The sequence below is a fragment of the Dermacentor albipictus genome, chromosome 10 (assembly GCF_038994185.2).
Source record: "Dermacentor albipictus isolate Rhodes 1998 colony chromosome 10, USDA_Dalb.pri_finalv2, whole genome shotgun sequence".
Taxonomy (NCBI): domain Eukaryota; kingdom Metazoa; phylum Arthropoda; class Arachnida; order Ixodida; family Ixodidae; genus Dermacentor; species Dermacentor albipictus.
Genome location: NC_091830.1, coordinates 9,505,899 through 9,532,218, shown reverse-complemented (window position 1 = coordinate 9,532,218; position 26,320 = coordinate 9,505,899). Strand labels below are relative to the sequence as shown.

The 26,320-nt window shown below is 43.2% G+C and overlaps 1 protein-coding gene across 2 annotated transcripts in view; it reads right to left on the bottom strand.

Annotated features, from left to right (window-relative positions):
- The window catches only part of THADA (Thyroid adenoma-associated protein homolog), a 94,168-nt gene that overhangs the window by 57,809 nt on the left and 10,039 nt on the right, over positions 1-26,320 (bottom strand). For both annotated transcript variants that reach the window (XM_065454682.2, XM_065454681.2), the window contains exons 6-15: positions 24,232-24,280; positions 20,877-21,067; positions 19,517-19,602; positions 16,633-16,805; positions 13,642-13,707; positions 9,946-10,069; positions 9,281-9,347; positions 5,771-5,964; positions 274-411; positions 34-109 (exon numbers count right to left, since the gene is read on the bottom strand). In XM_065454682.2, the coding sequence (XP_065310754.1) occupies positions 34-109; positions 274-411; positions 5,771-5,964; positions 9,281-9,347; positions 9,946-10,069; positions 13,642-13,707; positions 16,633-16,805; positions 19,517-19,602; positions 20,877-21,067; positions 24,232-24,280 (1,164 nt within the window). The remainder of the gene's footprint in view (positions 1-33; positions 110-273; positions 412-5,770; positions 5,965-9,280; positions 9,348-9,945; positions 10,070-13,641; positions 13,708-16,632; positions 16,806-19,516; positions 19,603-20,876; positions 21,068-24,231; positions 24,281-26,320) is intronic.

Sequence of the window (26,320 nt, the reverse complement as noted above, 5' to 3'; positions counted from 1 at the left end):
TCTGAGCTAAATAGATAAGTACTGAACACTTACTCCTGTCCTCCGAAAGCTTGCCAAATACATATTGTGTAGTCCCAGGGTGAATGGCAGTGAGAACAGGCAAGACATGCTGTCAAGAAAAAAAAGAAACACAGGAGAAAAAGAAAGCCGCATTATTCAGATTAAAGGAACTTCACCAGGATAAAAGCTTCTGCACACTGGATACATAATGCATATAAGCAGAACATAGCCCGAATCCTTGATAGGAGATTTAAGGCAGCAAGACACACTCACCTGAAACAAAGGTACAAGCAGCTCTCTGGAATGGTTCTTGGTAGCCGAGGAAAACGGCTCTAGCCATGCACGCTCGAACTCAGCTGTGCAGGCTTCCTTCCGATGCAGGGAGGCTAATTTCTGCACTAAGTCTTTAACCTTCAAGAGAAAGAAAAAAAGAAAGAATTACCTCACCACTTTAAAAATCACAAGAGTAGAGTGAAAAGGAGTAAGATTGAAAATAAATAACACATTACCCTCAGCTGTTGCCCGTGCTTAAAAACTAATGATCAATCAAGCAAACGTTTATTATAGCATCCAGAAACAGCTACTACAGTCGAATCTCGTTAATTCAAACTTTCGGTTTCTTTGAAATGGCGCTGTGGTCCCATCAAAGTTATGTGTATTCCAATGGGCGAAAACGCCCAGTAATTCAAACACGCAAGCGTTTGCGGTGGTTGATTTGAACCTACTGCACTTCGACAATGCTCTCAGCAACGTGCCAAATCATGCGGCCGTGCCTTTGACCACCAGATCCAGTCGCAGCCGTAGGCACACCGCAGCAACGCTAGGCCTAGCTACTTCGACATTCATTTGAAAGTTTATTTAACATACATAGGGCATACAACTACAAAGTATACACTTCTGGAACCCAACAAATTTGTTGAAGGGTCCCTACCAATTGTTATTAGAAAAAAGAAGCACTTCTATGGCAGCTGCTTTTTTATACTGCAAAATCACATGAAACAAAAATAGCTGAAATAAGTAATACAAGAAAATACAGTAGTAGGGAAAATTTCACATAAGATACATTTTTCTAACAATTTTATTTTTTTACGTGACGAAAACATGAGCAAAGGAAAAGAAAAAGTGAGGATGTGTACAAGCATGCACAGTGCTACGCATTGTCAATAAGTGAATGCTTCAACTGTTTAAGAAATGTATGCAATGTTCTTAAAGTGGTTAGGTTACTATGAAGCATATTCCAAACTGAGGTGCCTGTGAACTGTAGTGTAGAGCGACCGTATTTAGTATTTACCTTAGGCAATAAAAAACAATGACGAGATGCGTTCCCAACATTGTGAAATAAGTGGTGGAGTGATACTGTTGTCAAGGCTAGTTTTTCATTAACTATTTTATGCATGACGAAGGCGATGTTGTAGGCTGTCAAATCATGCATGCTGAGAATCTTCATGGTTTTAAATAGATCTTCACTCTTGATATGGATATTGTGGGGTGCTATAATGCGAAGACCTCTTTTTGAAGTGTAAACACCAATGAGACATGCGCAATCCCAGATCGCTATGCAGTAATTAATGTGAGAGTGAACAAATACGTAGTAAAGATTGCTAACTTTGTGGAGAGAAAAATAGTTTCTACATTTCGCCAGCACATGCAAGCCATATGAAGCCTTATAGACTACTTGACGCACATGAAGGCAGAATTTTGAATGGTTATTCATAATACTACCAAGAAATTTTGTCTCACTAGATTGTTTTATAGCATCGTTATTGTAAACATCTGCCTGGTTAGCTCACATGGTAGAACGGCTGCCCTGGAAAGGCAGTGGTCCCGGGTTTGAGTCCCAGACCAGGACGAATTTTCTTTCAACTGTGAGGCTTTTCTTTCAAGGAACCTGCATGGGTTTCCTTTGTAGCAATTGCTACAATTGGGTGGATGTTTCATTTTCCCTTAATTACTTCTCTCGACCTTGAGGGTCTCCGCAGAACTATTATGTCAAACTCTCGCCTTTGCTTCGAGTTGTTGACCAATTCGACTTCGCCCTGCCATCTGCTAGCCGCCTGGTTAGCTCATATGGTAGAGTGGCTGCCCCGGAAAGGTGGAGGTTCCGGGTACGAGGCCCGGACCTGGATGAATTTTTCTTGAACTACAAGGCTTTTCTTTCAAGGAACCCATATGGGTTTCCTTTGTAGCAATTGCTACAACTGGGTGGATGTCTTATTTTCCCTTAATGAATCACTGCCTATTATATTTTCTGGAGGATGTTGCTTTATGTCTCGCCCAAGAAAGTGGTTGAGAAGGCACCAGTACTTTTTTTTTAATCCTTCGTGTTCTGTAGAATGCGATTGCTAAAATAAATTTTCTTTGCTGCATAAGTGTTCTATTAAGAACACTGCATAAGTGTTCTATTAAAACCTGCAGGCACCTTCAAAGTGACATAAAAATTAAAAGCACCGCAAATAGTTATACACATTAAGTCAAATCTAGCTTCACTTGTAAAAGTTCAGATGTGATTTATATGCTTGAATGTTCCTTCTGTAAGAAACAATATATCGGTGAAACAGGACAATCAATGAATGTCAGATTAAACGGACATCGCGCGGACACAGCTAAAAAGCTTCCCAAAGCCGTCGCCGAGCATTTCAACCAACCAGGTCATAACTTTGATGAACTTAAACTCTACATCTTACAGCCAAATTTCCGTTTTTAACGAGAAAGAAAATACAGAGAATCATACCTTATGCATAAGTTCAAGACATTGCAACCAATAGGCATAAACGCTTCAAAAGGAGCTTTAAAATCTATTTGGTATGCTAAATTTCAAGCTATTGTATAGGCAACAACACTTAGTTTGAGTTCTTGGCGTATCTCCCCCCCCCCCCTTTTTTTTTTCAACCGGCATGTCAGACGCCCTTGACACGCCAGCTAACACACGTGCATTGACAGACCGGGGGGGGGGCTGGCCTTGGCCTTGTGCACAGCATTTCTTTACTCTCAATTCGACACGCTAACACACCTTCCCTCGTTGCCGCACTCTTTCGCCTTACACCCTCTCCCCTTTAGAAGAACCCCACCTATATATACTATGGCGAGGAAAGCATATGTCGCCTTGAAGAAGACAAGTCCACTTGTCGAAACATTGGCTCTAGCTTTCACCTTGTTCACGTTTTGCTCCATCGTCATGAATTTCCATCTCCCGCATTCCCCATGGTTACCTTCAAGAAAGTGTTATAAGGTTGCCTTTTTAATTTTCTATACACGTTATACTTCGTTTTAATAGAACAAAACAGCGTGCCCATTGCCCAAGGATCTCACAGGATTGCATGTCTGTTGCACACACAGTAAGTGGTGGAGGCAGTAGCCATATCCTCAGTAAACATGCCTAAGAACTTGTTGTAACTATTGTTAGAACAATTCGAAGAGTATACACGTGCCCAATCAATTGCGCGTACATTATTTGCAAATATGTCAGCATTAAATAATGTCCGGGCAAAACAATGCTTGCTTGATTTCAGGCAGTTTGACATTACAAAAAGCACACGGTAGTGATCAGTATTAACAACATCTAAAACTTGTGCATATTTGCAAACAGGAATGTTATACAACACACAGTTTTGTCCACAAGCAATAAGTCATCATAACTAGTAAAATAAGAGACATACTCATAACAAGAAGACGAATCAATGTCACTTACATCATGTGATGTAAGCGACGTAAGCTTCTGGCTGTTCAATGGTGTGTTTTTCCTTGAAACGATTCGCCGCTGTTAGTAATGGCACTGACTCCATCTTTTTAATCCTCGCCAATGGTTTTGGAGCGCGGAAAGTATGGCACATTGCATAATGCCAGTTCTCGAAAGTCAGCTTCGCCCCAATACAGAAGTGTTACGCGGTGAAGCATACCATACCAAAAGTTAAAAGGGGCTATTATCACGCGACATGGTACATTCCCTTTAATTATACACGCATTCACCTGCTGTCTCCTATCAAAGTAAGACCACTGATACGCCTAATAAGTATACTGGCAGGCCTTTAAAGCTATTTCGGATGTGCCTGTGGTGATTTGAGTGCTTGGGGACAGTAAAAGGCATGCATTCATTTTTTCACACCGCCAAATTTTTCGCACTCCATAGGGGCCGCGAAAACATCCGAAAAACCGGCCATTTGACTGTAATTTGTAAATATGTGTGAATAAATCTTCTGGAACTTCCCACCCATGTGTTAGCTCAGTGCACATGCGCCAGTGCAGATAAGTCCTCCAATCAATTAGCTTGCTTTAATTCGAACTTCCTTTAATTCGAACAAATGTTTGGGCCCCTTCGAGTTTTAATTATCGAGATTCAACTGTAGAAAGCTTTTGTGCAGGTGCACTTAAAAAAGAACAATGTAAAGAATAGGTAAATGTGATAAACAGAACAGCATAAGGTAGAAGAACAAACAACAAAAAGAATGAGGAAGTGGTCTTCAAAGCATGTTGATCATACAACATGGTATTTAGTTTTACACTATACAAATACAAAAAATTAACCACAGAATATGTAAATATAGGAGGAATACATATTGCAGGTTTTTTGAAGCTGAAAGCTGCAGGACAAAGGCCTCTTGCAAGAACATTTCTAAAGTGTCACAGTTTAGCCTCTTACTGCATGGTGTATCATATATGCGACACATAGAACTTCTAGCATAACAGACTTGAAAAGAAAGAAAAGTCTACATATCCACCCAGAATCTATGTCCTCTTTAGCAATGAAGTATGTACATCACGATTTCAGCACTGGACATAATACTTGAGCTATTTTCCCTTTACAAAATGTATGGCAGCAGCTCATCATGCAAAGTGCGAAAGGTTCATAAATAAACATGTTATTTCCATAATTTATACACTTGAAATCAGTGTACAAGAAATATCAGGGTCTTTATTAGCTTACTGTGATGGTTTGTTCGAGAAATACATTGGGTGGCTCTGTGAGGCAAGCATTAATTGCTGTATCACATATGATCCAGCATGCAGCTATGGGTTGTCTTGCGGAGGATAGTAGAGATACACTTCTTTGCGAAATAACAAGCCTGGCATCAAAATTTATTATTTGTATGAGCTAATTTTCTCAGAACGATTATTGGGGTAAAATTGTTAAGAAAATGAAAATTCCAGCAGTCCTTATGATGAAGAAAGCACAGGGCCTGCCGTGTTCCAGGAGCTAACAACAGAGGCAACAAATCTTTCAGAAGAAGAAAAAGGTTTTCTTCTGGCTTGCACCAAACTTGTCAAGACTATGCAAAGCAAAAATGAACCTAAAACCAAGGTTTATAAATGATCAGGCCTAGATACTGTAGGTATGAATTAGTCAATCATTGATGACATCATCAAATTTTAATGAAACTCGTGCTATGTGGAGCTGTGAGAAGTGTGCTAAACCTTTTAAAGCAACATATAGAGTTTCTTCAATGGTTCTGATATTTTTTTCAAGTTCCTGCATTTTAAATGTTTATTTTTTTGTGGTAAAAAAATATACCTGTAACTGCATGGTGTAATACTACACATGATATGTGAAAAATTTTGCTCATACATTTGTAAAAATTATTTCTTTAAAAAGTGAGGATGGTTTAGGCATATCTGGCCTAAGCAAAGGTTTGTATAATTTTTTCACAAGAAAATAAAAATCCATGCAGTAAGAAATTGGCCCTTGATCCCACCCATGGAGAATATCTAGCCCTAGCGACTACTACACGCTGCTCTCCGATTCACCGATATTAGCGATCTGAGCCCAAACACTCACATATGAGCACATGGTGGGTTCCTCAGCAGCTGACAGGAGGCTAGTGACCAGCGCTGGCCTCAGCCGCAGCAGTGCCGAGCAGCCCATCACCTCGGCCAGGTAGGCGATCGTGTCGTACTTGCCCTTGCGGTGCCATGGCAGGTCAATCAGGAACACAGCCGACTCCTCCAAGAAGGCACGAGCCTCCTGCTCACCTGGCAGCAAGAACAGGCATGATGTTGATCAGGACTTCCTTTAGCCTTGGACTGTCGTCCCGTGTAACTGCATGCCTAGAGTGCTGTACTTTATGTCCTGCTTGTATTTTTCCCCTCCATTTTAGAAGTGAAGATTTCTTAGTTTTTCTGCCTACCCCTCCCATGTTTGGCATGGCTATCTGGCTAGGTTTCTTGCCATATAGGCTCAGCGGTGGTGAGTGAAAGATTGACAACACAGAACTCTGCCTCCATAGGAAAATTGGAAGAAAACTTACATTCTGGTTACCAATATACAGGAGAAAAAAGAAACATCACAGTGAAAGGTGCAACATGCATTCCAACAGGCCTTTCTAGAATGTCCCTACGCATACCCGCAGTTCGCCCCTACTGCAGGCGAAACCTCACATATCCTCTAAGATCCAAACGTCACAGAAGAGACATGTTGCTCTTTGTCAGGCACTAAGGTGAAAGTTCACTTGTACTGGGATAGGGCTGTCTTCATTCCGACTGATGAGGAGTCACCTTTACTTTCTCCAGAAAAGCTGTCTGGAGTACGCACATGTGGTTAGAATACAAACACAACAGGGAGTTTGACACTGGCTGTCACTGCATAAAATATAATCGTGATCAACAATACTACTTGAAACAGGGTTCTCCAGTCCAGCAGCTCAATGCTCCACCCTTTAGGCCACAGGTTGTTATGCTTGGCCATTTGAGGTGTCTACAACTGCCCTAGTCTGTGAAACTGGTAACGACCATCAAAACCTCCCTCAGCTAACTGCTGCAAGGAGCACCTCCCTTTTTCTGTTTTTGGCATTGTCCAACGTGTGCTGTGATTGCATTGGGAATGCCCATTTTTGTCAGATATGCAGTTGCCATACTGCAAGTAAAATTGACATTGGCTCTTTGCCAGCACTAGTATAACTAGCGCACAAGCTGGTGAGAATAAAAAAATTCGGATACCTCAATACTGTGAAGAGATTGTAGGAAACTACTTCGAATATGACTTCAAGTGCCTTTTCCGCCTGTCTAGGGACACTTGAGGGCCTAGTCAATGCTCCTTTGCTATATGCCCGCCGTATTGCTCGCTTTCCCATTGTAGCGGCAGTTCCCTTAGTTGAAGTTAGTTCAGCATAAATTCCGTGAGGCGGCGCTCGTTGCCTTTTCAACTTCCGGCGGATGTGGCAGCGGCGGGTGAATGCATCCGCCGGCGCGTAAATGCGCAGGCGTCTGTTAGCGAGCGTGTTAGACGGTGACAGATGCCATGTTAATCACAGAGGCCGCCGCACGTGATTGCAAGTTGCAGGCGTTCGCCATGAGAGGCGCTCGTTGTCTTTTCGCGGAGGAGAGAAAAGGGATAGGGCCCGGAACTGAGCTACTGGACAACGCGGCAGACATCTAGTAAAGGAGGCATTGGCCTAGTATGAATATTGGCTTCTCTCATGGACATAGGGACAATCGTTGCTGATTAATGGTGCAATTTCTGCCAGCAGGACGGTCATGTTTTTGTAGCGTCGTCTGTTGCATCGTGCCTGCACGACATTGGCACTGACACTCCCAGCAGTGCAGAAAGTTTAGTAACCGGGACCGCTACTTTCCCTGCACTTTTTGAAATTAATGGCAGCATGCAGAGGTGCCAGGCTTGCATGGCTGAATGTCACTGAAACAAATGGCAAAGTGCAACACTGTCTGAACTAGTTCACGAAGTGCAGGTGAATCAAGACGGACCTATGGTGTCCGAATTGCAGCCGCAGCGACGGCTCTCTCAGAGATCCCAAAGGCCACACGTTTATGTACTGCAAGCTCCAGAACCAATCAATTTTACAAGACAGAAGCCCATGCAAGCGCCGGAAAGAAGTGATAGGTGTTATATGTCTGACACCACCTGCAAGGTCTGCAAAACTGGAAGCACAATGCAGAGTGCAGGTCTCCGAGGCCACAATCAGAAACTAAGAATTATCCGAATGAATGGGTGCAGGCTTTTCAAGTTAACCAGAATCTGCATTACAGATTACAGTACTAAGCAAGTTCTACAAACTAACCAAATTTTAAAATAAACTAAGATCAAATTATTGAGGCTTTGCATCAGGGTGGGCTTTTTGGTTCATACCAAGGTGCAGATGACACGAAGACGAGAAAACAAAAAGGACAACACGAGACAATGTGAGCCCTAACATCGCCTGTCTTTTTCTCGACCTTGTAACATCTGCGTAGTAGAAACACAGCCACATACCATGCACAATAGACTTCTGTTAATTCAACTAATTCAATTATTTGGTTACTTCTATCTCTACCAAAGGTCCCAGCTGATGCCCATACACTTCATTGAGCCTAAACCTCGGTTATTTCAATCTCAATATTGGCCTTCGACGAATAATTCAAGCTTAGCTGATCAGCTTCGCCGCAACACAGCTATGTTATGCGGTGAAGCATATGCACTTTATTGCGGTGAAGTATACAAAGAATGGCAAGGGTCACTGTCAGGGTGTGTAGTACCTATTCCTCAATTATGCAGGTGCGCAAACAGCATCTCTAGTCACAGTACAGGCACCTAAATGCCTAGTAGGCATACTAGCAGCCATTAAGAGCAATTTTCTGACGTTGCCGTGCCAATTTGAGCCCTAGTTCACCCGCCACACATCTCATTTATGAGACCGTCAAATATATTCCTCAATTGTGTGTGTGCATGTGTCGTGCAGTGAGAAATGGAGATAAACCATCTGCATTTTGGGAAAGCTAGAGGTAAGGAAGGCAATAAGCTGAAATAACTATGAAAGTTGAGAGGACATTTATAGCCACCAAAGGAGCAGGCGTCTAACATTCTGAAGGCCTGCCAGCAATGTTATTAGACATCTCAGTGTTCATACTATGACCAGAGACAGTGCATGTGTGACTCAAGGAACACATGCTATGTCCCATAACACCTTTACCCACTTAATATGATTCACTGCATTACCACTGTATTGCGGCGAAGGTAGCCTTAAAGGCAAATACTGCTAGGTAAATCAATGGCATGCTTAGCCATTCTTTCTGCCCTTTGTTTATATCAACCGGCTGAATAATTCGAACGGTTTTATCGGTCCTGTCAGGATCAAATTAACGAAAGTCGGCTTTATAGCTATTTAACTGCATTTTTGTTTGTCGAGTGTTTCCTATTTTGTACACTCAAATGACTGCTACTTTTGTTGATGTCTGGCAAGTTTGTTCATACAGTATGCTATTGTATCCTCAATATCTCTGCTGCTTTGGAGAACAAAAAGATAACAAAATCTGTCTCAATAAGAGATGGAAATACAGAGCTATGCACAATACTTACTTGATGCCAGCAGTATGTTCATGTCAACAATGCCCCTGAAGATCAGCCTGGCATGTTGGCTTACAGCCTGAGGACGAATAAAGACAAGCAGAGTTACTGGTCTAAATATTTCCTAACTGTGAAAAAAACAGTGTATGCCCTTTATAAATGCTAAAGATATCACACAATTTCATAAATTGCTTCAGTATGTAGCCTTTTATACTACAAGCATTGTTTCATGATAAACAGTAGAGCCACTGGCATTTTATAACTGTGCACTTTGATAACCAGGTCTGGCTTGTCATTCTTGCAAACTTTCATATTACTGTAAATACTAAACTTCTGCTAACTGCTAGCAGCAACATGTTGGCTGCGTGTCTGAACATTTAACAGTAGTAATACAGCATGCAGGGACAACCTTGTTCTCACAGTAAACACAGACTCACTCATTCTATCTTCAATGACTCGCATAATGGGAAAGCTTCCCACACTGGTATGGATATGTGGCGCACTCGAGCTAGAACAACCTCAGAGCATTGCTGAATCAGTGCTTTCACTATAGAATTAGGTGCGTAGGACAACTTTCATAAGCTCTACAATATTCAAATCTAGTGTTTAAGTGTGCACAACATCTGCACCATTCTTTTTTTTTTTTTCAATGGGAGTACACTAAGGCAAAGACTCACATCAACATAGTGCTCCCAGTATGACCACACAAAGCGAAGGAGTGGCTCTGTCGCTGTATGCCTTTCACAGAGGAGCTTCCTAGTGAAGGCAACATGGTATTCATTGTGTGACTTGAGCAATTGCCTGAAAAAGAGCCCACAAACAGTAATTGCACACTTAGGTCCTTCAGCATCATCAGCAGCACATTTTACATCCCCCTCAGGACGAAGGCCTCTTCCAGCAACCTCCAATTATCCCTCTCTTGAGCATGCCTGCCAACCTGTGAACATTAATATTCATAAAATTCCTGGACACAACACGGAGGAGGGGGAGGAGATTGGGGGCAGCTGCACTCAATTTTTTTTCTAGAAGCTTTCTCGGAGCACACACCTTCTTAGGGATACATATGCACTTCATTAACAATCTTTTACCTTTGGACACCACATACAAGCGGCAGCAAGCTTAGAACAGCAGAGACTGACAGACAGCACATTATTTTCGGATCACAGTAACTTCACCAGCAAATTTCCTGTAGCTGATTTCACCTGCTTGAGGAACTTGCTTGAAAGGGGTGCCCTCTGGCATCCTTCCTCCATCAAAAAACTGTCAATGGCAAGTTGGAAGACAAACGAGTAAGTCTTTTTCGTGAACAAAATTTATTTTCTGTAATATGTGATGCAGAAGTCAAAAAGTCATAAAACAAACAGAAATTTGTAAACTTTACAAATAGTTCTGGAGAAAGGGCAAATATGACTGAGTTAAATGACCCAATTCTTTGCCTGGAAGTTTCCCAATTTCAACACACCACCTCATTCTCTGTCATCCTTGACTGCACTTCCCTTCCCTTGATACTTGTTCTCTAACCCAACAGACCACCGTTATCTGCTCCTTGCATTTTATGACCTGTACAACTCCATTTCCTTTTTAAACTGAACTAGAATATCAGCTAACCCTGTTAGCTATTTCTAATCCATACAACTGTCTCCCTGTCATTTCATCATCATCATCAGCCTATTTTATGTCCACTGCAGGACAAAGGCCTCTCCCTGCGATCTCCAATTAGCCCTGTCTTGTGAAAACCGATTCGAACAAGCGCCTGCGAATTTCCTAATTTCATCGCTCCACCTAGTCTTCCGCCATACTCGACTGCATTTCCGTTCTCTTGGTATCCATTCTGTAACCCTAATGGTCCTATGGTTGTCTAACCTGCGCATTACATGACCTGCCCAGCTCCATTTTTTTCTCTTAATGCCAATTAGAATATCGGCTATATTCTCCTATTACTGGATCACTCCACTTTGAGTCCAGGCTGTATTTTTCTTTTCGCAACTGTGCACAATCACAAGGAAAACCGGGAAATGCACTACAAGGAAGAGTTGCACTGTTATAAGCGAGAAGGCATCAAGCTAATCATTAACTAAAAGCTTAACGTAAGCATGAACGTTCTTCCAGCAAAATCCACTGGCTGTCTTTATCATATCTGCACAACAACTGATTTGCATCTATAAGCTATGCCAACGTTGTCGAAGCACAACTTGGTAAAGAGGCTCTGAATTATTTCAAACCCAACCGCTCTTCACCAACTTGTAGAGTCTTGGCAAACCTGCATGCTAGCTTCTCTACCAATCTAACCTGATTTACCTCTACTCTCCCCAGTTAAAAAAAAAACTGCATTGCTGTAAGTTAGTTGCACTGTTCAACCAAACCACAAGTACATTTTCGATCCCTCAACAACTAAGAAACATGGATGTCATAGGTATAGACATGATCCTACATGAACCAAATAAAATTAACCCCGACCAAATATAAGTTAACACTACAGTGAAAGCTCATTAATTCGAACTTCAATAATTCGAATTTATGGATAATTCGAACTGTACGATTTGGTCCGGCCAAGCTCCACAGAAGTGTATGTATAAAAAAGTCCGTTAATTCGAATGCGAGAAGGTTCCCTCACGTATAATTCGAACTACGCTCGCCTGGCACACGGCCAAAGAAACGCGCCTACTGCCTACACAGAAGGCTGTATTGCCTTCGAAACGGAGAGAACGGCGAGAGAAGGCAAAATCGGAAAAAAATCTAACCAACGCGGGGTCAGCCAGAAGGCAGCGGCGGCTGCCGCCTCTCCGTTCTACGTAACCTCCGAGACTTCATGCCCGTTGCGAATCTCGGAGGCTTTGCCAATCTTGTACAGCTGCTAATGTTGTGCGGAGGTGGCAGGGCAAGCGCCATCTCCGAAACACAGCGAATCAAGTACGTCGCAGCTGCGCTTGCAATCAAGAACCAATGAATCAGGGCCTTCGCCACCTTCACATGTTCAGCGTCTTTGTCTCGGCAGTCTTCATCGGTTGCGCACGTCTGTTTTCAGCTTAGGAGGTATCGGCCGTCGCGATTCATTGTGATGGTGTTAAGCCTCCGCTAACGTTCGTTTCGGTGGACATCGGTAGTGTGGCACAGTCGGACCCAGAGCTTCGACTTGAAGATGGCGTGTGCCCGCGGCACACGCCATCACTTTCTGACACGCCAAATTTCTGACATTCTGACATTATGACAATTTCTGACTGCTTCCAAATCGCAGTGTACTGTAGCTCTCCTTCACTTTCGTTAGTTCGAACTTTCGTTAATTCGAACTGAAGCGGTTTTCCCTTGCGGTTCGAATTAACGAGCTTTTACTGTAGTTAGCGATAAGTCGAAGAATGCACCTGCACTAACAAAGACACTGTGGAGAATAGATAAAAACAAAAGGAGCATACACATTTCAAAGGGTTTCTGATGGTTCATTAGCAATTTTTTAGAAGGAAAAAGGGAAACAAAAGCAGTACTTAACTACAGTAAACTCTCATTACAATGGACTCTGATAATTCAACAAAAAACATCCGTTTTAAAATTTCGCCGCGATGTCTAGTAACTTTATTGCAAAGAGTGAGTGATGAACATTTAAAGCAAAAAGCAAACAAAAAATGCAACAGTTTTGCCCGAAAGGCAAAGGCATCAATTGCGATAGCAACTTAAGTAAGATAAGCATGGCAGTGAGCGAATTGTTTTTTGTGCTGTCTCTCGCTTCAACACGAACTAAACATCGAAAGCACAATGCATATGAACCTAGTACCAGCACTGGGCGCACTTTGTCCACATCACAGATCGCTTTCAAGATACGGTGCCCGCGTGGGTGCGCACTTTTGCACACACCGCAAATCACTTTCAAGGTAAGGCGCAGGCGCCTTACCTTACTGCGCCTTACCTTACCTGCTGCTTTGCACACATCTGCGATGTAGGCAAAGCAGCAGCCGCCAGAGTAGAGCCCCCATCTCTCTCGCCTGCCCCACACCCCCACCCCCCATGCCTTGTGCATGAAAAGAAGACAGCGAGTTTCCACCTCGCCTTCCTCCCTCGCGCGTGTGATATTGAGCTGCGATCATCGGCTGACCTTCGCAAGTCAGTTGTAAGCCCGTGTCGACATGGCATAAGTATGTTTTATATGCCCAATTTTGGAAAAAAAAAATTGCCACTAGTTTCATCCACTGTAGCCAATAGTGCACCGTAGCACGGTCCGTTAAAAGCTAACTTCATTGCATTAACAAAATAGGTAGAACAAACTAAGGCTGAAATATAGTCAGTTATATCCGAAGGTCTGTTGCACACGGGTCCATTGTAATGAGCGTAGACTGCATTACATTGTTGCCACACACTGCAGTATGCAAACATGGGCAACTTACACTATGCGGTTCACCAACTGAAGAACACTCTTGACGCAGGTTAGCAGGAAGCCAGAGTCTCGAGACCTAGAACATACAAAAAAGGATGATAGTATGACCTCGGCCATGTTTTTTTTTTAGCCTTGTTCAAGCACTCCAAAAAACATGCAACACAAAAATCAGTACAATGTGCATAACGAAGCCAATACTGCAGAATCGTCAAAATGATTACAATGCCAATGATGAACACTACAAAATTTACGCCATTCTTTGTAGCGAGAAATCGGCCCAAAAATATACCAATGTTCCTTGCTCCAGCTTTTTACTTGATTGGACCCCTGTATCCTTTGCCATAGACACCGTGAACATGTCAAGAAGTGTTTTTCACTATTTTCTCAAGACAGCATTTGGGATGGTGTCACAATTTTAGAGTAACAATACCTCCAGCTCCACTTATACTATCACAATAATTTGTTTTTGTCAGGAAGGCAGACATCGAGGGAGTGAAGTAGGCCTAAAAGATAAATACAGACAACAAGCAATCTTTATGAAGCCCAATTTTTCAGACGGGCCTGATAATTTGGATGCCTTCACGGCACCGCCACGTACCCCATAGAGACAATGTATACGTACATCTGAAATTTCGGATGCTGAAACCCTTTGCCATCTGATTTTTAAAACTTTTTGCCGTGACTGCAGGTGTGAAATGACATTAATTGAAGCCTCCACAGCCAAAATTTTGATTATCTCGCAGCCTCGAACCAGCACTCTTGCATGCTGGTCTACTGGCAGCAGTAGTGCGCTACAAAAGGCCTAGCTTCTTCGACGTTCAATATCAAGCTTCCTGCTGTTCGATGTCGTGTTCTTCATTTAAAGGATTCTCCACTGTCAGCAATGGCACTGATTCCACCATCGTCATCTTCGCCAATACCATCGAAATGAGGAAAGCATGGCAGTGGTCTAAAGCATTGCATATGCCGGTTCCCAAAAGTTAGTTTCGCCACAATACAGCGGTGTTATGCAATCAAGCAGACAAAATGTATTGCAGTGAAGCATACCAAGAGCATAAAAGGGCCACTGCCACGGGACATAAAATGTGTTCCTTAATTATGAAGCTAAAAATTTTGATAGAATTACCTGTCTGGTTGGGAAATTGATTAGGACTTTCAGACTGACTCCAACCAAACAAGCGAACTTTATTACCCTGACGTTTCGGAGCCTATTCGGCTCCTTCTTCAGGGGTTATTTTTCGGGGGTGGCTATGTGCAGCTCTTGAAGGGTCTTTCGTAAAAAGGTGGGGAGAGTAAGGAAGGTGGGGTGACACTTGACAGACAGGAAAGGGGGGGGGCATCGAAAGGGGGACTGGTTGCAGCAGTGCTGGTCCGCTGGGATGACCGATGCTGGGGGAGCGTGACCTGTGAGGGGAGGCAGGGGGGGTCACAGGGGAGCACCCACGTTTTGGTGTTGGTGGTGACCTCGAGTGGGGATTATTTGGCTGGGCGTCTTTTTCTTCTTTTCGTCATGTCACCAAGGTCATGGATATACACCGAGGATAGGTCACCCTTCGCGCGGTTTATGTTACCCCCCGTATACTGAATGTGCCATGACAAACTGTGAGTTCGCATAAATTCACGTTCAATGAGAAAAACATGGCTCTTTTAGCCACTATGATGGGGAATCATTCCATCAGTGGGGTTATCTCGATTCATGTTCTGAGCAGTTGTCTGTCCCTTTATCACATTCCTAGAAAACACGTTCTTTTGGCACCAATGTTCAGTACATCGGCAGCCTGCGATCATACAATATGTTTTCTGGCTGCTACATTCCATGCAAACAAGAAAAAGCCCAAGGCATGCATGATTGTGTGAAGTAGGTGCCCGCCATGGAATCTTCCCCGCACTCATCCACCCGTGTCACGTGAAAATGCCGACATGCACAGTTTCCTTTTCCGGTTATTGAACGTTGCATTCACAGCTATCGCCACCAACCCTATTGCGATAAGCATCTTCATTCAACAGTTTTAAAGTGCATGTGGAGTAGTGCCATTGGAAGTATATTGCACACTTAACAGGCGATAACCCAAACGCACTGCCATTCCCTGCTGGAGATGGTGCAAAGTGAGCATCAAGTGTCACTATGACAGCATGGTATTAACGCATCAGCCCTGAACTTGATTTCATCAGTTTTCTGTAACGGTCTTAAAACATTACACAATAGGAAAATAGGAGACACCCCCTCCCTGTAGGGGGCTCGTGCTGCAATACGGAGGAGCGGGCATGTAAAACTTCTCACAAAAAGTGCCCCTCTTCCCCCCTCCCTCAAAGAAGCTGCTGACAAAGGCACAAACATATGCTTGCCGAAGCCACAATAATGACCAATGCCAAATTTTCAGTGACTTCCAATCGTATGTCTTCCTGCTCAGTATGTATTTTTTGCATTTTTTCCCAAAACGTATGAATGAAATTTTGCTGTGTATAGGTGTCTATAGGTGTCTATGTGTATAGGACCGGGCTTTAATGATGTTATACTCGGGAAAACATATGAACAAGAAACACATCAGTGGTGCTATACTGCATATGGTTTCTTAAGTTCGACATGCTGTAGCTTTCATACAAATCAATCTACTAGAACACTCATTTTCACAGCACTTCAAATTCTAATCATTCAACAACATTTTGATATCCCAGTCTCCTCCATAACAAAAACATTTAATAGAGTTCACCTCAAAATATACCATACAAAAATATAATTTCCTTATATTTTGAAAACTGCTTGTTGCACAAGAATCATTTGCATATTTGAAATCAGCATGTTGAAATACCTAAGTGATGAAAGTTTGATCAAAATGTACCCATAAATAAAAAATAATGTCTTTAACTGGAGTGTTCTGCCTTAAAAGTATTTTTAGGAAGATGAATAAAACTATGAATGCAGAATGCGCAGTTGCCTTTAACAGTTGGCTACTTCACCCCCTATGCATTCAACATACAGACTCAAGTTGGCAATGCTTGCCTCTCGTGGACTATAAGAGCCCTCTTGAGCAGGATGTGTAGTAGCACAGTACGATTGTCTTCATCTGTCTGCAGAAGTTCCTCTTCGCTCAGCCCAGAGACTAGGCCACTAAGGAAACAGATTTCAGCCAATGGTGACTCCCGAAACCAATCCTTGGGCCACGGATCAAATGCCTGGGTAGGAAGAAATGCATAACCCATTTATAGATGCACTCCAAAAAAAAAAAAAAAGTATTGCGCAAGCATTAAATGCCTGATTACGCGAAAATCTGTCGGCACTGGTGTAACTGAAAGATGGTATCAAAGATAGCCAACGGTGCAAACAGTAACAACACATGCAGAGGATGCTCAGATTGATACCAAATTTCTCAGGGAGGTTCCTGAAAACAAAGCAAATTAATTGCTTTGAAAAAGAAAATTTCAGTCTGAGTGAGAATCGAACCCTGGCCTCCGGGGTGTAGGACAAGCAGCACGCTGCCCCAACGCCACGGTCACCCCACGGTCCTGGTTGACTAAAGGCATGCCTAGTGCATGCATCATTGCACAGGTCGCATTAAAGTCATCTGGCTGACTAAAGGTGCAGCCTAGTCAGGGTGTCTACCAAATTGACATTTCCGAATTCCCTCGAGTTTTCCACGTTTCCCCTGGGTGGCTTTGCAAAATTCCCTAAGTGACACAGAACTTTGTTTTGTGTCAAGCTGGGCTGACACCATGTTGCCCGAAGCTGTCACTCTCTAGTAAGCATGTTAAAAACAAAAACAACTTAATTCAGTTTTTATAGTAAGGAGAAGTTTATTTTATTCATGAAGAAAACTGAAGGGAGGGTTTAGTGCAATGCACAGAAAATAAAACTCGTTCGACAAAAATAGTAAAACCCATTGCGAATCGAGTCAAACATTCTCAGGTATGAATAAAAAAGAGATGCATACAGAAGTAAATATTTTCGAATATGACCTGTTTCTATCAATTGATAGCAAGCTCATTGGTATGAGGCCCAAGCTTAGTCACAGGTGAGATTCTCTCTCAACAGCTATTAAGTCAATCTCAACTGTTCTGACATACCCTCAGCCTGTGCACAATGCCTCAGTGTTGTGTTTCACTGCTTTAAAGAGTTTATTTTGGTTTAGATGAGGGACACCTGCACTTCGGCATCAGCCAACACTTTCTTTTTGAGCTCAAGTCCCTTCAAAGAAGCGGCGGCACAATTCCTTTCCTGTTCATTCCTCAATGCATAGGTCCTTTCTGTTCTCGTCGTCCTTTGACCATGCGTTCACCCCACAGACCATTTGAACCACCCTCTTGGTCAGTTGCACAGTCAGCATCTGATTTTTTGGACTTCCTAGGGGCTGCGAGAACGTCCGAAAAATCGAGCAGTTGCTGCTCCAGATTCATTGTTACGGCTCTTCGTGCAGCAAGTGTGTGATACCGACATGCGAGCAGACGTGTTCCTACATTGACACTGTGCATGACTACCTAAGCGACAGACAACCCTGAACTGAATTGTGTGTGTTATCGTGTACATTATCCAAGTCCTGTTCCTCTCTTTGTGCACTGTGCCATCCTGGTGTATTTGAGGCCTGGGCCCACATCATCCTATCACAGACATGCATGCTTTCAATAGAGAGCGTGCGACACCCTCAAGTCTCGGAAGCCATGCCCTCTCTTCCTTGGCTGATACAGTGCTCTAGGGGGCGCCACTTTTTCTTGTTTCTTTATTTTTCTTTTTTCGGTCAGCACTGTCATTATAATCACTTATAGGGGATACGTTTTTATTCATTTATTTATTTTAAAGTTTCGGTTGCTGTTCGCATGTGGTGTATCCCCAGAGTAGGCGTGTCTCAAACACAACACCGGATCTTTGTGTGTGCTTGTGCGGCTTTGCATTTGTGTGATCGGCACCACCTCATGTTGCTTCGCGAGAGCAAAATGTTGCGAAGAAACGTGACTTGTTTCTTTGATCTCCATGGCAATCTCCAGCAATGGATATTGCAGATCACCAATGCAATGATGCTCCTGTCAGACTGTATACGGAGACATCACTCTTGCACAAATCCAAGCAAATCTGATCGCCTCCAAACATAGTGTGGGGCAGGGCGTTACTAAAATTTTTTTTAGCCGTTCTAAGGCTAATATATATATTTGGGGGGGGGGGGGGGGGCTGAACAAGTTTTTTGGACTGTTCGATTATTCGGACAATTTTTTGGTCCTTAGAAGGTCCGGAAAATTGGTTGGCGATTGTAGACGACTGTCACTGCAGCAATATCAAGGGTACAACGATTACTTGAGGAAATAAAAAAAAATCTAATTTTTGATGGCCAATGGGGGGATGCGAGTGGGAACGTTATGTGAGCAAATACGATACATTACTCAAGCCATGCAAGGCCATACTCCCATAGGTTTGAAATTTGTGCCACAGCTTGAGTGCCAGAACATACGTGACACCACAAGTGCAAAGTATCTTCCAGCATTTGCACTATGTTGAAACAGGAAAATTTTTTGAACTTGCTAGGTCGATCCTTTGGTTCCTTGAGAACGCAATCTAGACCTCATTTAGTGACAAAGATTAAGCTAGACTATTAGTGATAAAGATTAAGCTAGACTAGAGTAAATGCAGTAAAAATCCATGATGTTACGGCAGGCTAGCGTTTTAGGGTGGCGATACTAGCTATCTTTTTATTTTTTATTTTTTCTGGCTCCCGAAGCCTTCTCAGCAAAGAAAAAAAGCAATCTGAGAACAGTGCCGGCCAGGGTGTGCCTGCACCAACACATCCCACATATTTTGCCAGTGACTAATCAGGGCTGCATTAACAAGAATGCACTCAACCATGCAAAAGCACCCCTCGCACCGCATCAGCAGCAAAATTTCCATGGTGCCAAGAGCGTACCTTCTGAAGCTGGCCATCGTTCCTGACCCTGAGGACCAATGGGAGGACGGTGCCTGTACTCAGCTTGCAAGTCAGGATTGAAGAGTCTGGAAGAATTTAAACATCTTGTAGGACTCCCAAAGCTTTGAGATACAATACAGTAGAACCTCGTTTATCCGTGTGAGAAAAAAAGTGTGACGAAAAATGCACTATCCGGCAAAACGTATTGCTATAACATTTGCTATAACATTGCTATACAGAGGCGACGCTGAATTTCGGGAATCGCCATTATGGAACGCACCGTGCTTTCTGAGCTTCGAAGCCAATCGTGAGGACCACAAAGCGGAGTCGGTGCCATTGCTGACAGCAGTGAATAGTTTCAATGAAAAACATGGCACCAAACGGCAAAATGCTTAATAGCGAACATTGAAGCAGCTAGGCCTAGCGTTGCCGTGATGGTGACTACGGCTGCCATCGGATCTGCGCGTGAGCGCAGGTTCGAGGCGGCAAGGTAATCGAAATGGCAGCAGTGGTGGCTTTGATTAATGCCATTTCGGACCTGCGATCACGCCACAAGGTCCGGAAAAATGGACAGCGAAGTGTTCTTGCGTACAAAATTTCAGACATTCTTATACATTGACACTATAGGTTACGTGGTGGCGCTGTGAAGCTGTCTGAATTATCAGGTATCTGGAAAGTCGGTCGTTGACTGTACACTGGAAACTCCTCCAGCTAATGACAGGGCATCAAAGACGATTCATTATGATTCCTGTCTATTACTCGAGCCAGCATTACCGCGACTTTCGACCCTTTCGATAAAATTACAGCTAATTTTCCCGGATAGAGGTACAAATTCCAAAAGCTTTCCCGGAGTTTTTCCAGACTGCTAAAAATCCCTGTGATTTCCCAGTTTTCCGGGTTGCTTGGTTTTTCCTTGAAGAAGGAACCTCAAAAACACAAGGGTGGGGAGAGTGTAGGGTTCCCATGGAGGTAATGAAATCTTGAAGGGCAGATGTAGAATAATGCTGCACATGCTACCTTGAAGCCACATTTTAAGACAAAATTTGTTAAACCTACACCTCAACTTGGCTGTTCTTTCTTTATCATTATTCTTTTTTCTGCAAGTTATAAGTGCTGAAATTCAATAATTTGAGATTGTCGCTAATGGCCTTGGTCCCTGCAATATGTAAAAATGGCCAATCATTATGATGATGACACTTCACAATGTTTGGCAGCTGCCAAACTAGAATAACCTTTGTTTTTGCTGGAGCATCATTTGAGAACCACTGCTCCAGGAAAATTTTGGCATATCGGCATCTCGACAGCTGGGAAGGCTTAGGTAGCAAAGGTGCAACAAATCGTGCAATTGCCGACAACGAACCTGATTTGAGAAGGTGGAGTAGAGGTGGAAATATCTCCTCCGTCCAAGCGATGAGTGTCTCTGCACAGGGTTTTAGCGAGTAGTTCTTGCGCTGCCCTGTGGCAAACTGCACAAGGAGCCCCACTGCTTTAACCACTTTGGCGAGGAGTTGGTAACAATCGCCAACGACTTGAGTGTCACCACAACAAGTCCTGGAAAAGAGCCCGCAAAAGAAAGAAAACTGAGCTAGCAAGTCTTATCCATACATTCATGCAAAAAAAAGAAAATACACTCAAACCTCGCTATAAAGAAGTTGAAGGGGGAGCTGAAATTACTTCATTATATTCATTATTGCCATTTGCTGCAATATGTGCCCAATCGGGTGCACAATTGTAAACATGGAAATAATAAAACGGCCTTGCAGCCCGCAGAACTGCTACGTGGCCATGCATGCAATGAAATTTGAATAAAACAACAAAAGAATCTTCTGCACGCGCAACATGCGAGTTCATAGCACCTGATGCGACAGCCTTTAGATAGCTGCTTTGTATTCCATTCTGATGGCCTTTCACAACCACTTTCCACTTTGCTCATCGCAGTCAAGCAGCACGCGGCAGACAACGCAGCGCTCCATCGTGTGATTGAGTAGCCAAGTGACCTTCACCGCGCCGCCGTGGCTCGACTGGCTCGTGACCCTCCCCCCCCTCCGAGATTACACCGGTGCCTTAGCGATTTCGAAGGCCACGACCAGCCGGCACAGCATGGCACAGGGAGAGGTGAATGCACGGCCTGGATGTGACCTCCGTGATTGCACAGAGGAGACGTCAGAGGTGAGACCCAGTTGCGGCTGCTAGAGTGGCGCGCCACAGAGAGCGAGAGAAGTGAATGCACTAATTTTTCACACAACTGCGCTTAGCTGTGCAGCAGCAGGCGTGACCCCGAGATTGCACTGGGGAGGCCTTGGAGGCGTCACTAAGCTATGCCTGCCTGCTTTGCATGCTGCACAGTAGAAGTGAATGCACTAATCTTATGCACTGCTGCGTGCAGCCATGCGTATAGGCACACGCAACAGGTAGAGAGAGTTCAGTGGAGAAGTGCGACAGTGAGACGCTGCTTGTTCGCACGTGTGCAGCTATGCACGGTGGTGAGAGAGACCAGTACTGCTCGATGGCGAATTTGACGTGGGGAAGTGGGAATTTTGAACTGCCCTAGCGAACAAGTTCCGAACACTACGGCAATTGATGCACTCAGCTTGCAATGGTCAGGTATTTTTGTTTCGGAGATGAATTTAGTTTGTTATATCCATCGACAGGACAATTTCGCTTCTTTAGAACAAGGCTGTTACGTACGTGAATCTCCGGAAAATTAGAGGGAAACTTCATATAATTCGTTATAGCCATTATTTTGTTATATCCCATTTTTTTGTAACAAAGTTCGAGTGCATAAATTCATGTGAACAGCCCTACTACCCTTAACAGAATGGAGGTTTCCTTTTTATGATGAAATAAAAGGATGCCATACGAGCCTCGTTAGAATGAGTTAGGCTTCCGACAGGAAAATATCTTCAATATACAGTCACTTATAACAATATTCAAGTGGTACGGAAATTTCATTGTTATAACCAATAAGTGTTATAACCGGGTTGCATGAAAAAAATCAAAATAGGGGGATGGCAGAGCTGATGTGAGAAAACTGTAATGGCGGGGAAGCCAGTACTCCTCCCCACCACCTTCCTCCAACCGTAAGCCGATTGTACTCACTCCTGGGCACTGCGATCACAAGTAACAAGCCCCGGCTGTCGGCATTAAGGAATCACACTGCTATAACAAATGCAAAGAGGGGTCACAGGTGGCAAGCATTATGCAAGCTCTGCCGAGGCATCGCTCTGTTGGCCCCAAAAGGGGCCTTTTAAAAAATACAAGAAGGTTGCCACAGCAGCCGGTCAGCTTGAGAAATCTAGAAGAAACGCTGAGGCGAGATCGCCACAAGCATCTCGCCCCATGCTTCTCACTGGCTTGCATGAGAAAACCCTATGTTTGTCAGCTTTGCATGCTTTACACGAAACTTGCCAACATCCTTCATCAAGCAATCCAGGTGCTCCACGTAGTGCAGAGGAAGGTCCTCGCAAAAATTAAGCCCCAGAGGGACTGAACCATCTGCCTGGCCTCCTGTGAGGACAATGCTGAGGCAGCTTGCCCTACCGTGTCATCGCTGTTGTCGTCGCCATCCCTGTCCGATGCAAGCACGTTCACGACAATTGCCTCATTGGTTAGAAGCACTTAGTTACCATACCAATAGCCATGCGCTTTCTTTTCATCAGCAATGTTGTGCACTGCCGGTGATCAGCGGGGGGATCAGCCATCTTCTGTTTCGGCGGCGAGTCAAATGAGGCTAAGAAATCGGGTGGCCAGGAATGATTTCGACACAACCAACAAAAACGAATGCGAGCAATTAAGCTGTTTGCAGAACTGTGCTGAATGAGGAGCCAACGAGCAACCTTGGAGCAGTGCAGTTGGTGCGGTTCATTCGTGTTTCAGAGGAAGGCGCAGCGTGGAACTATGTGCGCAGCCCATTCGTGTTCGGAGGAGTGGAAGGGCGATGGGAGAGAGGCACATGGAGAAAGCTGGAAAATCAGCGCGCAGCAGCTGTTCGGGCAGCGGACCATCATGCAGCAGCTTAAATTTCTCGTTTTCTTTTTTCTTTTCAAGGATTTCGTATTTCGCTACCTTTCGGGACTGACACGCAGCAGCCAGGCTTCATCGTGGTAACTGATAATGCAGCATCGTGGCATTGTAGTAAGCGGGCTATTTCACCATGGAAAACGGACAAAAGTTGACGGCACCGCAGCTTCTTATTGTTATAACTTATATAGTGTAAAAACCGGTATTGTTATAAGTGGGTTCGACTGTACCTGATATTTATTATAGGCACATATTCCTGACATGCTGATGTCGGCAACATACATTTTAGATTCACTCCATTATATCAATGTTAGTTATAATTGAACTTCGTACACAAGCACTGATATCACATATAATTAAATATATTGAAATAAATCTCAGCATTCTTTAAGGCTGTCGAAATTCACACTTGAGGACTGAAAATTTGAAGTTAACCTATTTTTGCCACAGTATATTTTCAATAATGCTGAGAATGTAGGAAACATATTAAAGCCAAAGTTCTAACAGCATGCATTAGCACTTGGCAGGATTCAGCAGTGACATGTGGTTTCCCATCATCAGTTCAACACACCTAAGAACTCACTGAAAAATTCCAAGTTCAGTTTCCCCAATGTCACTACTCGGAGCCATAAAATTCACAGCTCAGTAGATTCAGAATGTCTTATAAAGATTCTTGTGTCAATGATATTACTTACCCAATGGTATCAATGCCTAAGTTGAGCACTGACTTGAGATAGAAAAGCACTGAAAAATTGTTAGAAAAATAGAAAAAAAAATTGCATTTAAAATTGGTTGAAACTCTCATTCTCGTTCCAAAAATCTGAAAAGACACAATTTATGCAGGCACAAGATCAGTAGCTATGGGTCCAAAAGCTATTTCTTATTAGACCAACCTCATTTTTATAAAGTATATGACGCCAGACTGTTCACCTGTAGAGGCACACTAAACGGCGATATTAAGTTGAGCTTAATAACATTAAGCTTCTGTAGTAATAAATTCATCATTCGTAGCAAAAACAGAGCTCTTGTGAGCAATAAAATGACGAAAATGAAAAGTAGCAGTGGCACCACCTGTTGTGGACTATGGTATCTGTCCCATGACGTCAGCATTGGCCGATTCACAGAGAGAGGCATAGAGGGAGGTCGCGTGGAGATTACAGGAACCTGTCCACTTTGGCACAGGCGGTTCAAATTGAGCAACACTAGAGTGACCTTCAGCAGTTATTTTTTAGACAAGAAAGTGATATCTCACAGAAAAATATGATAAACTTCTACATGAATAATTTATAGATCTAGTTCAACTTAACATTTTCCTTTATTGTCCCTTTAAAGGAAGTCGAGTGTCGGGCCTGAGAACTTCGAAGAAACTTTCTCTATTGCACTTATTATTGGAAGTTCTCACTTCTAATTACTTTAATTAGTTGCAGTGTCAAGTTTAACGTACCAAAACTGCACAGTAAATTATAAGGGACACTGTAGAAGAGGGCTCCAGACCCAATGCACAGTTTTGACTGCTAGAAATGGTTGACACAAATGAGTTTTAATTATTTCCACCGTGTAATGCAGTTCCTCAGCAAAACGGTGCTGCCATCTATGAGTGTTATAGCAAAACACAGCATGCTTGCTTAAAACAGTTACAGACAGCACGATCGCACATCGCAGTTAGAGACAGCACTACATCGATGCGAAAACCTGCATTTTTTATTTAGTACTGAAACAGACAACACATACTTTTGATTCAGTTTCCAAAAGACATGCCTTCCGTGTGTGTGTAGATGCATCAGCACATGCAAGTGAAATGTACTACAGTAAACTCTCATTAATTAGACTCCGGTTGAGTTTTTGGTTAATTCGATCCCATCCTAAAGGCCCTGGCTGGTGCCCATGCATCTATATGGGCCCAAACTTTTGTTACTTTGATCCTAAAATTGGCCTTCATGTGATGATTCGAACTTTACCACTTGGCATGCATGCGCAAAACCCATATGGTGACCCAATAGTGATTCCTTTAGCGGCAGCTGGTCTCGGCAGAGCTGAAGGAAAAGTGAATACTACATTGAACCCACATAAAATCCCCAGTCGAAAACACCTGTTTTTGGTCTGTCCTAGGAAGATGTCCAATCAAAAATGGTAGCTCACAATGTCTGATTACGGTATCAACTCGATTCTAACATGCACCATTTTTTTCCCCATAGAAACTGGGCTGAAAATTGCCTGCGCAATGCAATCGGACACCAAACCAAAGCTGCATGGGTGGCGTTTGTGTGCTTTACTGCAAACACTGCCGTACTGAGATGAAGCTGACTTCAAAAATATTGTGTGGCAAAGCTGACTTTAGAAAACTGGCTGCCCTCGTGCAACACATATTAGACCTTCCCCATTTTCCTCGCTAAAGATAGGGTGCCCATTAGATTTCTAATTTATTTAGGAGCTTTAATATCATTTCTGCATTAGTTTTCTACTTTGATGCAATGAAGCAGGCGCGTTTTAATCTGGCAACCAGTGCCAAATGAATCAGTGGTGTGTATAGGCATTTTTCTGCACCTTGTTTCATTCGACCCGCTGGGTAATTCGATCAAATTCGTCGGCACCATCACGGTCGCATTAACAGAAGTCAACTGTATTGCTTGGAAGCATACCAGTTTGTTTTAAGAGAGCGGTGTGTGAATGTCTGTAACTATCAAATAATGAATCGAATGTTATTTTGTTTCATTCAAAGAACAAATTAAACAGACACATTCGTAAAAGCGGATATTTCTTTATTAGTTCTTGAATATTTCAAAT